The 18,072-nt window shown below is 42.2% G+C and overlaps 1 protein-coding gene across 4 annotated transcripts in view; it reads right to left on the bottom strand.

Annotated features, from left to right (window-relative positions):
* Positions 1-18,072, bottom strand: part of NCKAP5 (NCK associated protein 5) — a 718,925-nt gene that overhangs the window by 185,910 nt on the left and 514,943 nt on the right. For all 4 annotated transcript variants that reach the window (XM_048483952.1, XM_048483947.1, XM_048483949.1 and 1 more), the window contains one exon: positions 7,597-7,665. In XM_048483952.1, the coding sequence (XP_048339909.1) occupies positions 7,597-7,665 (69 nt within the window). The remainder of the gene's footprint in view (positions 1-7,596; positions 7,666-18,072) is intronic.

Raw genomic sequence — 18,072 nt, 5'->3', positions numbered from 1 at the left:
AGCATTCTCCATGGGCAATATGGAGAGATGCGGTTTTTATACAAGGCTCCAAGACCACTCAAGGTCTTAAAGGCCAGGACCACATGATCTGGAATTTGACTGGCAACCAGTGTCGCTGGCATAACATAGGCGGAATATGCTCTCTCACAATTGTCCCAGTGAGGAGTTTTGCCGCTGCATTCTGGACCAATTTTAATTTCTGGATCGATCTTAAGGGTAAACCCACACAGAGCAAGTTACAGTAATCCAACCTGGATCCATTGAATGGATCACTGTGGCAAGGTCTGAGCAGGACAGATAGTGGGTGAACCGCCTGGCCTCCCAAAGATGAAAAAAAGGCCATCCTGGCCGTATGTGCAATGTGGATCTCCATAGACAAGGAGGGCTCCAAGGTTACACCCAAACTCTTGATGGTGTTAAAGCCACTCTGTCTAAACATGACAGTTGGATACCGTCAACTGGCACCCCTCGGCCCAGCCACAGAACCTCCATCTTCAGCCTGCTCTTTCTCAACTATCCAGCGACAGCCTTCAGACTCTGTGCCAAAACATGTGCCAGCAAGCTCTCAATCAAAGGAAAAAGCTCAGTGTCATCAGCAAATTGGTGACAACCTAGCCCACAGCTCTAGACAAGCTGTGCAAGGGGCCGCATGTAGATATTAAACAACACTGAAGAGGAGTAAGCCACCAATGGCACTCCACAAACTAATGGATGCTGCTGGAATCCTCCTCCCCAAGTCTTACCTGCTGCCTCCAGTCCTGAAGAAACAAGGTCAGCCATTTCAAGACCATACCCTGAATTCCAGCAGTTGGTTAAAAGGTTGTGGTTGACCATGTCAAAAACTGTGGTGAGATCTAATAACACCAGTAGTGCTGACCTGCCTCAGTCCATATGTAAATGGATCTTGTCTGTGATGGTGACCAGCATGGTCCCCCTTCCATGGCCAGGGCAGAAGTTAGACTGGAATGGATCCAGAATATAAACTAGCATGGACGTAGGTAAGGGGGGGGGTTCTCGGGTTTGAACCCACCCCCCCATTCATGTCCGAAGCTCCGCCCCTCCGTTTGTGGGTTTTAAAAACATTTTAGTGCTTTTTCGGTTTTATGGAAAGCCTGCAGGGGGCGCATTGTTTGGGCTAGCAGTGAACACCAAACTTTCAGGGGATTGTTTGGGGACTTCCTCCTGATGATACTACCCAGGTTTGGTGAGGTTTGGTTCAGGGGGCCCAAAGTTATGGACTCCCAAAGGGAGTGTGGCCCATCCTCCATTGTTTCCAATGGGAGCTAATAGAAGATGGGGGCTACACCTTTGAGTGTCCATAACTTTGGACACTGTGAACCAAAGTTCACCAAACCTTGGATTTATTATTAGGAGAGTCTCTTATTGATACTCACCCAGGCTCTTTGTGAAGTTTGGTCCAGGGGGGGGTTCAAAGCTATGGGACTCCCCAAAGGGAGTGGCCCATCCTCCATCGCTTTCTCAAATGGGAGCCAATAAAAGATGAAGGTTACACCTTTGAGGGTCCATAACTTTGGGACCCCCTGAACCAAACTCTCACTAAACCTGGGTGGTAATTTCATTAGAGAGTCTCCTAAAGATACCCTGAAAGTTTGGTGCTTCTAGCTTAACCACTGCACCCCTTGACAGCAGGCACCCCCCTGTTTAAACTCAGATTCTCCTTTTAAATCCACCCTTCTGCATGGGATTTAAAGGGGAGAATCTGAGGTCCTCAGTTAAGAAGAAGAAGAGCTTGATTTATATCCTCCCTTTCTCTCCCATAGGAGACTCAAAAGGGCTTACAAATCTCCCCTTTGCCCTTGCTCCTCACAACAAACAACACCTTGTGAGGTGGGTGGGGCTGAGACAGTCCCGAAAAGCTGCTGTGACTAGCCTCCAAGGTCACCCAGCTGGGCGCAGTGTGGGAGTGCACAGGCTAATCTTGAATTCCCCCCAGATAAGCTCTCCACAGTCGCTGGCAAGTGGCAGCAGAGCAGGGAATCAAACCCGTTCCTCCAGATTAGAATGCACCTGTTCTTAACCACTAGGCCACATTGAAAGTGATGATGTTTCAGGGTGGGGGATAATCCACCCCCAAACAGCATCACTTTCAATGTTGTTTAACTAGGGACCCCAGATTCTCCCTTTAAGGTTGATCTAGTTTAAACACCATTGAAAGCGATGCTGTTTGGGGGTGGATTCCTTCACCACAGCGGCTGCCCGGGGGGGGGGGGGGCGCAAAACTCAGATTTTGCACCAGGCTCCATTTCCCCTCTATGCCTCAGCCCAGAGGGGAGGGGCAGGGAGGGCAGGGCAGGGGAGTCTGCCATCCCCGACCTCGGAGAGCTGCTTTTACAAGCGCTAGGCCAGGGGCGGGGCTTGGGGAGGCGTGGCCATGCCCTAGGGGCAGGTGGGGGTGTGGCCCCACCCCGAACCCCCCATAAAATATCTATACCTACGTCCCTGTAAACTAGTCAGTCTTTTGCTCTCTGCTCCCCTCCTGTCCCCTGCTAATTTCCTGACCCAGAGGTTTCTTTTCTGCCCGTTGAATCTATGCTCTTTCAAGGGTCAGGATTCTTTCTAGTTGGACTACACTCTAAACATAAATTTCAAATGTCAAAGATTTGCAAAATTAAGATGTACAAAGACTTTAATCTGACTTCATGTAAAAGCTTCAAATGAAATGTATTCAGCCCTTCTCTCAGATTAGGAGCTGCTGCTGTTCCCATCATGACTGGAATCAAAAGCATTTTGCATGCTGTAAAGATTGAACCTAGGACTCCCCGGTCATGTCTGTGGGGAAGAAAGTCAAAAAGGGAAGGCATGGGGAATGGACTTAATTGAGAAGGAAGGACAAGCAACATTAAAGTTTAGTCCAGGAATAGCAAGCATATGAGGATGACTGAGTACCAAAAACAGTACCAAACACTTTAGGTTTCAATCTTCCATTATTCTACATGTAATAGCAGATAAATATATAGATGCTCAGCATACAGTTAGCAATCTGATCTTATAAGGAGTGACATACTCATAATGTCATACAAAATTATATGCAGTTTTCTTCCCAGTTTAAAAATGTAATAGGTTTTCTCTTGATTTCCCAGTTCACCAGCAGTTATCACAGAATGGATACTGATGGGTAGCAAGATGGCTTATCAAAAACATCCAAGCATTCATCATTACATATACATTCACTGCATATGGTAAACCGCACTGCTAATGGTATTTGAGCTGGCAAATATTTACTATCTTGCTCACTAATCCCCACATCCAGTCTGAATGTAGTAAATCATTTGAACTACTGTGCCTGCAATAAAAGAGAGTCCATAGTACAAACGGGGTGGAACTCCAGGCAGAATATGTTACTCCTGGTAGCTGCTCAGCAGAAACTGAATGCTTTGCTTCCAAATCCAGAAGTGGTTCACTTTGGAAGGCCAAAGCATAGTTCTCCCTCCCTTACCACCAGAGTAACAAAATTTAAAAGTATATTATGACACAATGAGGAATTGTGGCCTATCCAATAACAGCATTTCCACAGAAAGGTGATTAGAGAACGAAGGAAATACTTCTGGCAAGCTGATCACGTTTTAGAAAACTGAGAATGGCAACAATGCTTCTAATCTCTGATTTGCCTGAAATGTTAATAAGATATTTTTGTTACTTTTGAAGACAAGCTGAACAGGCGTCGTTATATTTTGTGTGGATAATTGCAAAAGTCGACATGGTAATTACTAAAATGCTGTAGTGTAATGTATCACATTGCCCTGAAAGAGTAAGGCTAAAACTTGACATAAATCCTTGCTGGCATAATAACATGAATAAATGTTATACCACCTCTTGACAATAAACTGACAGTCAAATTCCAGAACAGGAAACTAGGCTTAAGAATTTAAACCTCCAGCTCCTAAGGTACAAGAATGTAATCTTGTTTTTTGCATTAGTTTGCTAGAGACAAGGAGCTGGATTCAGATTTTTTGAAAATGTAAATAAATGAAGCTCTTTTGTATATAATCAAGTCTAGACCATTTCAGTGTTATTTACTTGCAAGTTTAATCTACTTCAAAGAAAACAGCAAAAATGGACAAAATGGACAACTAATTTCAAAACAATCTGTTTGGATTCCTATTAGAATTCCTAAACACATTTTCTTACATTTTCTTACATTTCATGTCCTTTTCTGTACACATTTTTACAATGTCTCAATTTCACTCGTAGAAATGCTCACAGATTTTATGATACAGGGTAAACATGTCATGTTAAAATATATGTTCAGAATAAGTGGAAAGGAGAATGCAGGTACATAAAGGAATAAGGAATCCTTTAGGAATACATAGGAGCTGTATTCAATGTTCTGTGTTACAGCTCAGTTCATGAAATGAACTGAAGAGGTTCTGTGTCTGTAGGTAGAGTCTGTCAACTGTACAAGATGGATTATTATCTTTACGGTTTGTAATCCTGTGTCCTCACAATCAGTGAGAGCTTTATAATTGAGTTCACTGAGATGAGGTCTGGACTTTTAGTGATTAACTGAAATTGGTCAACTCCCCAATTGTCATTCGCATTTTCTACACAGCAAGTAGAATTCATACTATAAATCTGTTCTGACACCTCAGTAAGCCCTGAGGATTTTACTAGTGCAAGGTGTGTGTATGCATGTTGTAGTTTAAGTTTTCATCTATATTTGATAGATCCTGGATCCTGCAACATTCCTGAAGAGTTTAAAGGCCATGTAAATAAAGATCTGCATTATGTAAAATATCCCCTGCTGGCCATCTTTGCAGGGTAGGCCGCCTTGGCCTCGTAAAAACTCCACCACCCTTGTGAAAAAAACAGGACACGACTCCAGCTTTAGTTCATAAGCTCTTTACCTGCAGCAGGTAGTTAACATCACTCCTGCAAGCTTGAACCCCTGCACCACACCACCTCCTCCCTCTTGGCCTGCCTCCCTTTTATCCCTCTCAGGAGGCTCCCTCTCCCTGGGAGCTCCCTGCTCTAGCCTCCTAGTGGCTGATGAGATGTCTGTCTTGCCCTGCTAGTCTGAAACTGGCTGTTCAGCTTTCATGGCCCTCCTTCTTGATTGCAGCCTGGCTGAGGCTGTGCCAGCCCTGCCCCACTCTCCAAGGTGGCTGAGAACTGCTGATTCCAGCTTGGCCAGAGCTGTGCTGTCTCCACCCTGTTCACTGGAACTGCAGAGGCTTCCTGCCCAGAATCTCCTGCCATTTCTCTGCGGTTATTTCTTGCTGCTGGCTTCCCTGCTGATTGTGGTAAGTCCAGGGCTATCAGTTGTGGGATGGGCCTTTATGACAAAGAGGGGGGTGGAACAGGCTACCAGATGCTGGGAGGCAACCCCATCCATGGACATACTACTAAATTCAAGTGATTGTAAACCAGAAGAACTATGGTTGAAACTAGGGATATTATCAGAGAAGGATGCATGAAAACTATTCCTGTAGCCAAAAGACATAAAACCCAAAATGAATGACTGATTAATCTCTCAAAAATTGCTAAAGATATTATAACAAACAAAAGTAAAAAGTGATAGAAATAGAATTAGGAATGTAAATGCAGTGTTCCAGTGACTTACACATAGGGACAATATGTTCCAGCGACTTACACATAGGGACAATAATTAGAAGAGAACAATAAAAAGAAAAACAAGAGATCTATCCCACAAGATCCCAGAAATCAAAGGGAAATTTAAAGCATGGCTAAGCATGCTGAAAGATAAACATGGAAATACATTAATTAAACTGAACAAAATACAGAGAAGGTTCAGTACTCTGAATAACTATATAAAAGAGATGAAAGAATGTCACATTCATTCCAAGAAGAATCTTTTGAAGACAAACCTATAGTTTTAGAAAGTGAAGTGAAAGCTGCACTGAGCGCAATTGGGAAAAACAAATCATCGGGAGCAGATATCAGTCGAGCTATTTCAAGCCATATAAATGGAGTCCATCAAAATCTTGACAAGAATATGCCAAAAAATAAAGAAAAAAATTAACTGCCACAGACTGGAAACCTAAAGACTGTTACCACATGTGGAACTAGAATACCTGATATTCAAGCTGAATTCAGAAAAGGTAGAGGCACTAGAGATCATATTACAAATTTATGTTGATTATTGAAGCATGCAAGAGAATTTCAGAAGAAAATAAGGTTGTGCTTCATATATTACAGGAAAGCTTTTGAGTTTGTGGATCATGAAAAGCTACAGCTGGTTTTAAAAGGAAATGGGTGTGCCAGATTGTTTTGATGCACAACCTGTTCTCTGGAAAAAAGGCTACTGCTGGAACAGAACATGGAGAAACAGAATGGTTTCCAATTGGCAAAGGTGTCAGACAAGAACATATATTATCACCTATCTATTCAATCTGTATGCAGACCATATCATAAGGAAACTGAGATTAGATTTAGAAGATGGAGTGAAGAACCATTAATAATCTGAGATATTCAGATGAAACCACATTACTAGCAGAAAATAATAAAGAGGTGAAATGACTCCTGATGAAGGTTAAAGCAGAAAGTGCCAAAGCAGGATTACAGCAGAACATCGAGAAAACAAAGGTAACGATTACTGGAGAATTACTCAGGTTTAGGGTGGCCAATGAGGAAACTGAAATGGTTGAAGAGAAGAAGAAGAGTTTGGATTTATATCCCCCCTTTCTCTCCTGCAAGAGACTCAAAGGGGCTTACAATCTCCTTGCCCTTCCCCCCTCACAACAAACACCCTGTGAGGTAGGTGGGGCTGAGAGAGCTCCGAGAAGCTGTGACTAGCCCAAGGTCACCCAGCTGGGGTGTGTGGGAGTGTACAGGCTAATCTGAATTCCCCAGATAAGCCTCCACAGCTCATGCGGCAGAGCTGGGAATCAAACCCGGTTCCTCCAGATTAGATGCACGAGCTCTTAACCGCCTACGCCACTGCTGCTCTTGAATGAGGAAACTGAAATGGTTGACGACTGTCTATTCCTTGTATCCATCATCAACAAAAGGGAGACTGTAACCAAAAAATCAGAAGGAGATTGAGACTAGGAAGGGCAGCCAAGAAGGAGTGAGAAAAGATTCTTAAGGGGTTGTCAATGGTAATCAAGAGCAAGTTAACTCATGCTATAGTATTCCCTATTACTATCTGTGAGTGTGAAAGCTGAGCAATGAAGAAAGCTGACAGGAAGAAAGTAGATTCCTTAGAAATGTGGTGTTGGAAGAAGAAGGGGTGTTTGGATTTATACAAGACACCGTGTGAGATAAGTATGGTTGAGAAAGTTCAGAGAAAACAGTGACTTGCCCAAGGTCACCCAGCAGGCTTCATGTGCAGGAGTGGGGAAACAAACTAGATGTGGACATTTTCTTTCTTACATCATAATAAAGAGACTATTTCCCCATGAACAATACATGTCTGAAATTAACTTTGTTGTGAAGAAAATGTCCAATGGAATCTTTAGAACTTTATGTTAAACAACTTGAATTAGTTCATGACTGGCAAAAGTGGGAACGAGATAAGATATGAAGGCAAATAAAGGAAAATGTAATTGCCTCAGGCTCTGAATGTGGGTTTATTTTCAAAGTACACTGACATAAACACTGTTGCATTTTCCTTACCTCATCAAGGCATCTTTCATACTGCTCTCTTTGATTTTCGTTTTCCATAGCCAGTGCAGAATTCTCTGCCTGTGAAACACCAAAATAAATACAAATTAATCATTTGGTATAGGGTGAGACATGACAATACAATCAAAGTATTTACCCCATCTACCTGTTCAGATTCTGAAATAATTTGATAGAAAATAAAACAAAATAAACCAAACTTATGTGCTCTCATTTGATGTTGTAAATAACACAGAGATTCCATTAGCATTATAAAATTACCCACAAAATGAATTACAATTTAGAGAAGGACTAGTGTTGCTATTCTATACACCTTTGCAATCTATTCTTGACAGATACAGAAAACAGCCTTTAGTAAAAACACTGCAGTGGATATTTTGCACATCAATTTTCTTTTACTCAAGCCTGTCAAACTTGAATGCTTGGAAATCATGAGTCAGGGACATTCTCCTCTCTAAAAAAGTCAGAAAGCTTAGTTTAATATTAAGAGATTTACAGATACAATAATAAAATGTTATTCATTTTTGTCATTTGAAGTTTGCTGCCCTGATGGATAGCACAACTCTGTTTTCAAGACTTTTTCGATACTGTAAAATCTAGAAATACATACATTTGGCCTACATGAGACGCAATGGTACAAATGTGTTTTGTTCCATATACACAATAACAGTCTTAGGGTATAGATCAAAACAGCCACACAATGGGGGCATTTTCTCTTCTTTTTTTCAGACAGAAGAAAAATCTGTTATGTTAAAAGCATAATCACAACTTGCTGGGCAGGGGGAGGAGACAGCATATCATAATGCTACATAGTGAGACCTTTGCTGCAGCTCCATTTGGGACTGCTAGACTGGATGTGGTGATGTCTGAAAGAACACAACTAATGGGGAAGGAGGCAGCTGTTGCACGTAAAAGAAGCACACAGAGAAATTGGTAGTAGGCAAGGAAGGAGGAGGCAGTGGACGGACGGACGGACGGACGGACGGACGGACGGACGGACGGACGGACGGAAGGAAGGACGGAAGGAAGGAAGGAAGGAAGGAAGGAAGGAAGGAAGGAAGGAAGGAAGGAAGGAAGGAAGGAAGGAAGGAAGGAAGGAAGGAAGGAAGGAAGGAAGGAAGGATTCTGCCGCAGACTGGGTTAGAAAACTGAAGGTAGGGCCAGTGGAAGAATGGGATTTACCTTCCTTGCAATTTCTTGTGGGTCCCATATTTATAACAATGCATTTGAGAGTGTATTGGTGAGGGGGGGGGGACTGTGCTTAGGGAGCTGACTAACCTTTATGCTGGCATAGGGTGAGTTATACCAGTGCAGGCTCCCAGTGCTGCTGCACAGCTCTTGGACACCAGCACAACCCTGCAGTGGCAACCCATCAACACAAATTAGGAGTAAATCTTTGTGTCGACATAGCTGGGGCAGTTCTAGGGAGTTGGCCGGAATTAGTCTAAGCCTGGAAAAACCTGGTTTTCAGCCTTTCAAAAGGTGCAAAGTTATGTCAACAAAAAACAGTGCAGTCCACAAACAGCAGTTGGACTCAAAAATCAAATGTTCCCCAACTGCCACAAAGCGTTTCCCCACTCAGCATGATCCTCCCTATGCCGCACGCTGCTCTCAGCATGCGGCATCCCTGGCGCGCGCCCGGGAGTCCCCTGCGCGGGGTCATCAAAAGGCGCCCTTTGCAAGAGCGCCAGGGATGCTGTGCGCTGAGGGGGCGTGACAGCGGCAGCGTCGGGGCGGCTGTGCTGTCGCTGCCCCTCTCGTGGGGAGTTCCGGGGCTTAAGGTAAGTGGGGAAAGGCCCACAGTCATGTCCATAAGGTCTGAAGCATGATGCTGACTATGGGTGCGACCAATCATATCCTCAACACCCAACTGCATCCCCAGCCCTTCAAAAGCCACAGCTAGGATCCCATACAATTTTCAAGATAGGATGCACGACGCAGAACTCTGTCTGACAATTCCCTGCCATGCTGACTTAGAGCAAGTAGCAAGGCACAAAAAGGACACTTAATATTAATAGGCGAGCACTTTGTGCCAACACCCACAGGCAAGAGCAAAGTCCATACACTGTGGCTGTCCTCTTCTATTCCAGAACCCAAACAGGTACCTCATCTCAGGAAGCAAGTTTCCCAAAGTTGCTTGCCCAATCTTGTTTGTCACTGGGAGCTGCCCCAGCAAGGCCACCTAACTTACCCAAGCCCAGCAGCATTGTACTTGAGTGAGGGAAGCATGACACATGGACTCCTGGCATCTTGACCCATGACTCACAAGGGGGATTGATGTGTGAGGAGTGCTCCCAGGGAAGAGGCCGAAGTTTTTGGCTCTGGGCAAGGCTGTAAGCTTATTCATTTGCTGGAGGCCTTCATGAATAGAATGCTTTGGTGGGGGGGAGCTCTCTATTATAGGTGGAATAGTTTGACACACAAACCTTGAACTCCTTATCTTACAGAGAATGAACAGAGCCGTGTGCTGCAGCTATTGTGGTGGCTACATTATTTACACTCCCTGAGCAATTCAGTGCATGATGTGTGAGCATGGCTTGGATAGACTGTTCTTGGAGTATGGATGAATCCTGTCCCATGGGCCACTGACTCGAATTCCTGGCAAGCAGTGACAAATATGGCTGCACCCAGCAAGGCATTCCTGGCCACTTGTCTTTCCTCATATCTGCACGTGAAGGTCCACCAAGGCAAAATCGAACCCAGGCCATTACTTCCTCTGCCTCTGTTTGACTGGTGTTCTGAGCCTGCTGCTCCATCTGCAGCTCAGCCCTGAATGGACAGTTACTGTCCAAGTAAAGGAACAGTCTGTCTCCCTGTGGCTCATCAGAGTTGGTCTTTAGAGCCCCCAGCCCATCCTCCTATTTGCTGGCCCGGAAAATAGACTGAGCTTCTAAAGATGTCCTTTGCCACCCAAAACAAATCAACATGATGATGCAGAATATTTGCTCCTCAGAATATCTACTGTTCACAAGGAAACCAAACTATGTAACACAAAGTTCTATCACTGATGGCAAGCAGGAGCTCTCTGATTGGCTCAGCCAACTATTAATAGAAGATGCCCGAACATACACTTTGACCTGGTGAGTAACAGAATAGGATCTCCTTCCTGTTGTAAATTAAGGCTTTGAATAAGACCTAGTTTCAGTTAGAGAGGAGTTATAAACCAGTGGCAAAACTACCATTCAGTATTATCAAAACAATATCAGCCTGTACGTCAGCAGTGCTGGAGGCATAAATGTGCCTTCAACTTTTGCTTCTTCTTTAATTTAGTCATCTGTACACACAGACGGGATAGTTTAATACCACAGATGGTGGCTGTACCCTGATGTAGGGAATGTCATTATTTCCTATTATAAATTGATTTTTCCTATTACTATTATTTTAATCTGCAACACTGAAACAAATGTCACAGCTTACTAACTCCACAGCACAGAGGATACTAGATGTGCTGTTTAAATGAAATTTTGAAGCCAAGTAATATGTTTACAGTTATGTTTTTTTTTCTGCAAGAGTATTCTTACATATAGATGGTTCAAATGAAACCCTAACACCTTCAAAAAAGAGAGCAAATCTAAATATCCTTACTTCTTGAGGTGGAAACAAAACTAAACAAATGTTCACACACAAAAATTAAGTTCATCTTGGAAATTCAGATGGGAAACTCTCTCTCCGCTTATAACCTGCCTATTACATAAGCACGACATAACAATCCACCTTTTCAGATAATGGCAGTGTGATTACACAGTTTACATTGTTTGCCACTCTTTTAATACTCTGACGGACTATGAATATATAATGAATCAAATTAATTCTTTATCACCAAGGGTTTTTATTCACAGTACATGAAAGTTACAATAGGATTGCAGTTAGAAATGAGAGATGTAATACAAAGAGTTAATCTATTTGCAGTTAAGGGAACTCGGTTGGCTTTCAGGTTTCTTCTGGACCACCCCAGGATGTAAATTGATGTTTGTTACGTTACATCTTTTTTGGATCATGCAACTGTTGACAAATAAAGGGTTAAGAGATACAGGGTATGCTTTTTCAGAAGCAAAATGTGATTGATGCAATGTGCAGAATTTCCAAGGACCGATTCTCATGACCAAAAAAATCAATCCTGGATGCCCAACAAGTTAAATCCACATCAGCTGGCTATTTGATGAAGCAGTCATTTGACCCCTTTGCTGAAAAGCCAGATAGATTTCAGCATGAGATAAGATGAGCCTGGTGAAGGGAGGAAGAAAAGATCTTTATCACATACTGAAAGTCACTCTAGGAAAAAGCAGATGATGCTTTCAACAGAGTCAATGTGCACTGAAGTTAATCAGAGCAGGAGCTGAAACAAAGAGGCAAATAACGTAATTGGATGCCAAAAACAAACTTGGGGTACAGACATAGCTTGTAAAGTAGAGGAAGTAAAGAAGAGACAGACCTTTGTAAATGAACACTGAATTTGGCTTGCTCCCTGAACTGGTTTTTTGCACAGAGATGGGCTTTAGATGAGCAAGCCGGTTAGGAAATAGTAAGCGAGGGTGGAGTTTTGCTCCCCCCCGCCCCGCCATCAGGGCCCTGGATTTCCTATCCCAATACTAACCAGGGCCAACCCTACTAAGCTTCTGATTTCCGATGAAATCGGTCTATGCAGGGCCACATTGCAGAAAAATGTGTCATGAATGGGAATATGTATGTATGTGTGCTGTGCAGTTCTCGTGCTGTTCTCATACTGTGTGTAGCTGACTCATCCCATTCCATCAATTTAATCCAACGGTCATCTTACGTATTTTCATTTCAGAGTTGGACACACAATCAGATTCACAATATTCAAGGGTCAAACAGGATTCAAATCTACATCAGACTTGGGGCCTTTCCCCACTTACCTGAAGCCCCGCGCTACTTGAGGAGAGTAGCGCGGGGTCCCCCGGGACTCCCCACGAGAGGGGCGACGACAGTGCAGCCGCCCCAACGCTGCCGCTGTCGCACCCCCTCAGCACGCGGCATCCCTGGTGCTCTTGCAAAAGGCGCCTTTTGATGACTCCGCACAGAGCGTGGGGTCGTGGGGATGCCGGGGCACGCGCCAGGGATGCCGCGCGCTGAGAGCAGCGCGCGGCATAGGGGGGATAGGGGAGAGTGGGGAAATGCCCTTGGTTCCAAGAAATATAGTTTTGGTCAAGCACAATAGTGTGATAATTCAATTATTCAAATCAAATATGAGAAAAAGAAATTAGTATCCAGTTAACTTCTTATAGTGCAATCCTAAACACAGTTATACCTTTTTAAGCCCATGACTTCAGCTGACATAAAAGGGTATAACTCTGTTTAGAATTACTCTGCTTAGGATTGCTCCACCCAGGGACTTTGGTGGGATATAAATTTACAGAAATTATAAACAACAACAACAACAACAACAACAACAACAACAACAACAACAACAATAATAATATGCTTCTCAGTATTTAATTAAGTTTTAAACTGGTTTATGATTGACTTATAATGTTCTGCTTTCAATTGTTAGCCAGGCAGAAAGGTGGAATGCAAATCCTGAAAATAAATAAATAATGAGATACTAGTGGAGGGAAGGCAAAGAGTACAATCAATAGCAGCCTATCTCTTTTGAGTAAAACAACAAAACAAAAACAACTCAAACTCAGAATCTAAACTAGAATAATGGAAGTCGATCACACCAACTTGCATTATCTAATGCTTTGATAGGAGGGTGCAAGTGGAAATGACAATATACAGACAATATACAGATCAATAATGGACACTAGACACTAGAATACTGCATAAGCTATCACACAGCCATCACCTTCATGTCATGGTTTCACCAATTGGCTACGTTGAAGCCACTAAATGAGGCCATAGAATCACGAACAGTGAGGCAGTAAAGAATCTTTAACAGCAATGACTTGACTGACTATGCAGATTCAGACTGAGTGGGCTCATGGTACTAGTTCTTAAATCAAGTGTGAACTTCATATTTTAAAAACATTCTGAATGTGACAGAAGTTCTAACTGGTGCCCAAGCTCCATCTTGTTGCTTGAAAGGAATGCCAGTTTCTGTATGAAAACAAATTGCATTTTGCTGCTACAAATCCCAGATTTCTTTATTCAGAATTTTAACAGACATTGCTTCCTACATTAACATTTGTTCCCAAAGGAAAGTGAGATTCCGTGTATGTCGCCAGCATTTGCTCTACACGATGACATTACATGCTTCATGGTACAGCGCAATGAACATGAATGTCTAGATTCCTACTTTCACGATGCAAAATGTAAAAGAGCAAAGCTGATCTATCTGAATTTGAGGCTTTTAAGTCTGAAAATGGATTCTAAATTACACAGCTGGGGAACTCTTCTCCATTGTACTACTGCAGTAATTTAGATCTTTACACGTTTCAGCTGATTTGAACTCCCCGATTAGAGAGGCAATGCAAGCAGGGCTTCCTTGCATATTTTTGTGAAATTGATATGCTCCCAAAATACAAAATTAGGAAATAAGCAAATGAGAGTATGACAACTAATAGTACAGTTATTTGCCTCTGCTAGTTATAGCAGAAACATAAATTGGCATTCTTCTCCTTAAGGCTTTAAAATATCTCCTAAATGGATATCATCCCATGTATGCTAGTTTGGCTCCTATGCTCCTCTTGATTGCTGAGCAAATCATACCAATTTATTTGACATTTTGTAATAGGGATTGAAATAGGAAGGTAATGCTCTAGTGACTTCATTTAAGACCCTTCTGCTAGCCCCCTAAGGATGAAAAAGCAATGTTAAATACATTTAGTTAGCCTATAATGCAATGGAACATTGCAGAGAACCCAAAAAAAGGTAAAAGGCAAAAAAAGATATATTTTCTGTTTGCAAATTGATGTAAATAATAGGATTGTCCGCCATTCTTTGCATTTGTGCTTTATGATGATTTTCTCCACCTCTTCTGGACAGCTCTGTTTCTATTATGTGGAGAAGATTGATGAGGGCCCACTAAGAGCCAATATGTACACATTGCTAATAAACAAAATCAGACACTTTTCCTATATCTTCTCATGTATGATTCCATGTGCTGATGAGTCTTAGAAAGGTGCGGGGGGGGGGGGGGGGGGGGATCTATAGAGAATGTGTAGTAAGATTGTCCAAAGGACAAAATTTTAGATGGAACATAACTCTCACTGTCCATGCTTTTTCCTAAATTAGGCTGTATTCATGCACAGTCATGTGCCATCCACTATGAACATGTCATAAAGGAAGATGAGCACATTGATCCTCACTATGAGGAAACAGGTCCCGAAGATTACATTGAAAAGCAAATATTTCAGATCTTCATGAGCTAGTAGCTACACATTGTGCAGTGGTTGACTAGGTTGATAATGAAAATGGAAGAATCTTTTTGTGAAAGGGATACACACAGAGAAACATACATACTAGAATTATTTTGTGTTTCACCTACATGTTCAACATTAAGAGTTTTCTGGACTCAGTGATTGTGCTAGGGCTACAAAAAGCAGAAACAGTATTGTGAAAGTTATACAGTTTAGAGCTGAAAAGTGTAATGAAGCACAGTTAAATACATTTCTTATTTCACATTAAAACTGAACTTTTCATTAATTTCATTTTTGATTGCTGAAATTTAGAATGTGTACCATATTAATAAATATTCAGAAACAATGTCTAATACTATATTGGGAATGGTTATGAATAATTCTGAATCCATATTTTATCATTCCAGATATTTGGAATAATTCCTAATACTTGGAGTCCCATTGTCTCCTACAGAAGGCAGGATAAGCAGCTTGCAAGAAGAAAGTTCCCCAGCTGTGTAATTTAGAATCTATTTTCAGACTTAAAAGCCTCAACTTTGATAGATCACTGGGGTGCTGTGTGGTTTCTGGGCTATATGGCCGTGTTCTAGCAGCATTCTCTCCTGACGTTTTGTCTGCATCTGTGGCTGGCATCTCCATCAGATCCTCTGAAGATGCCAGCCACAGATGCAGGCGAAACGTCAGGAGAGAATGCTGCTAGAACACGGCCATACAGCCCGGAAACCACACAGCACCCCAGTGATTCCGGCCGTGAAAGCCTTTGACAATACTTTGATAGATCAGCTTTGCTCTTTTACATTTTGCATTGTGAAAGTAGGAATCCAGACATTTATGTTTATTGCAGCTGTACCATGAAGCATGGAATGTCATCGTGTAGAGCAAAAAACTATTCTTCAAATTTCTTGGCCTAGCTTCTTGAGAAAAGAAATGGGAGTATTTCCCAGACTCTGGCATCAAGAGAGAGGGAAAACTATGGTTGCTGTTGCCATAGTTTTGCCAAGGAAGGGGGAAGGAGTGAAAGCAAACATTGTGAGTGATGTCTGACTTCTCTTATGAAATCCTGTGGCAGGCGCAGACATCAGAAGGTATTTCCAGACTGGTCATTTCCAACTGCTTATGTAATTCCTCCATTTTCATCTGTTTACTGTTAATTAGTACTCTGCAAATCGAAACAGTCCCTCTGGGTTCCTTTCTAAGGATCTCAACCTACATTTGATTGCCTCTCTACCCCTTAGTCTATATTAGGAATAAAACAGATTAACTAGACTGCAGGTTAATTGGCAAATTTTATTTTATGTTTAGGCCCCTTTTGGAGTACCATTAGGCATAAGAGTTAGGTTTGTCGGATAGGCAGAGACAGATGGATTTAAATTAGATTCTGTGCTTTGCTGAAGAATCAGATACTGTTTTTTTTTTTGGAAGAGGCTACCAGCAATATGAAATGTGGACATGGTAAAAGGTGGCCTATGGGGAAGGCTGCAGAAACATTCATGGGCTTCTCTCAGGTGCCTGTTGAATAAGAGAGACTGGTACTGTTGTTCACAGTACAGGGTATGTGCCATGCTTCATTCTGCTTCCTCCTGCTGCTACTCTGGCCTTCTTCCAACTGCTACTCCAGAACTGTGCTCACTCATTCAATGTACACCCAATGCTGGTGGGGTAGTTCCTATTTCACACCACTGTTTGCTGCTCCAGTCTGCCTGTCAGTGCTGCCCCAAGGTGCTGCCCACTCTCCAGCACCAGTTGTTCTCTGCTCCATTGTGCAATGTCCATTGCTAGCCTGACAGCATTAGCATTATTTGGGCTCCATGCCCCCATTGCAGCCACTTCCTTATACCTGGTATTGCTACCTGGCAACAAGGGCTAATGCTGTGTGCACTTGTTACATCTTCTCAACTCTTTGGGGTGGGCACAGGCTCTGAGAAAAAGTCAAAGGGCTGAGGGAAAGCTTATGTAAAGTGGTATGACTTTTCAAAGTCAAAGAGGACTTTTCTTTTTTATTTTAATGGAACTCCGGATATTTAAACCAATATTTAAAATTAAACCCCCCACAATTGCATAATAGAAATTCTTGATCATCAAAAGCTTGCACTTTCAGTAAAAAAAATCAAAAATAAAAACCGCTGTTGGGCCCTCTTTGGATGACTTTTGCCAGATGACTTTCCCCCCACATTCTTTCTGATAACAGAACATATTTATAAGCTGCATTTTGGTTCTCAGTCAACAGGAATATTGTCATGGTGAGAGAAGAATCATATACCAGATTCAGGGGGCACAACAGATATGGCATTAGGAAAGATGATTCACAAATGTTAAATGTTCTGAAACCTTCCAATGGAAGGCTCCAATATTTTTTATAAATTTGCAGAGAACAAAAACCTTGGATTGTTCCCTGGAGGATAGAGAAGGGAGACATGCAGAGCAAAACTCTGCTTTGCACACTAATAATTGCAGGAGGAAATGTAACAAGAAGGTGGAAGTGGGAGAAAAGGTAGGGGCATTGCAGTAGAAAGTGCTTTGGTGTCAAGGGAAAAGGAAATGAGGGTTTAAAGGTCTTGTGTCAAGTTTAAACCTCAACTGGCAACTCAAAAATCTTTGAAGGTATCATTGATAAAGGTCAAGAGGAACAGAGTTATGACAGTGAACTTTAAAAACACTGACAGAATTCTAGAACACTGGTTACCATGTACATTTCTTTGTTATTCATACTAAACCATTAGCCTCTTTATAGAGAGCATTATTGATTTATACTGACACTCATTTATCATGCCCCATCCAATACATTAAAAGACGTCCCCATTGAACATTTCTCCCCATCTTTTCCATTTGCAATTTCATATGTTCTGTGTTCAGAGATACAGATTCTCCTCTGTTTTAATCCTTTCCTTAACAAAGACACAGGTTTCATTAAGCTGAAGGGATCTAATTTCTCTGCAACTTGTTGAATCTCTTAGGAGCTTCAATGCCTCCTTTATACAAATTTTGTATACAGAGACCTAAGCCTTATCCTCTTGCTCACTTTAACTCTGGGCAAACACTTGGCCTTCATTTTCCTCTGCCTGGATTGATGCATCAGTGACAAGGTGTCACCTTTTACTGCTTCTGATTTCAGCACACAGAACTCAACCACCCATCCACATCCAATTGAGCT

This window comes from Sphaerodactylus townsendi, linkage group LG02 (genome assembly GCF_021028975.2).
Source record: "Sphaerodactylus townsendi isolate TG3544 linkage group LG02, MPM_Stown_v2.3, whole genome shotgun sequence".
In the NCBI taxonomy this organism is placed as follows: Eukaryota; Metazoa; Chordata; class Lepidosauria; order Squamata; family Sphaerodactylidae; genus Sphaerodactylus; species Sphaerodactylus townsendi.
Note: the sequence above shows the minus strand (reverse complement) of the source record. Positions and strands in the feature narration are given on the sequence as shown.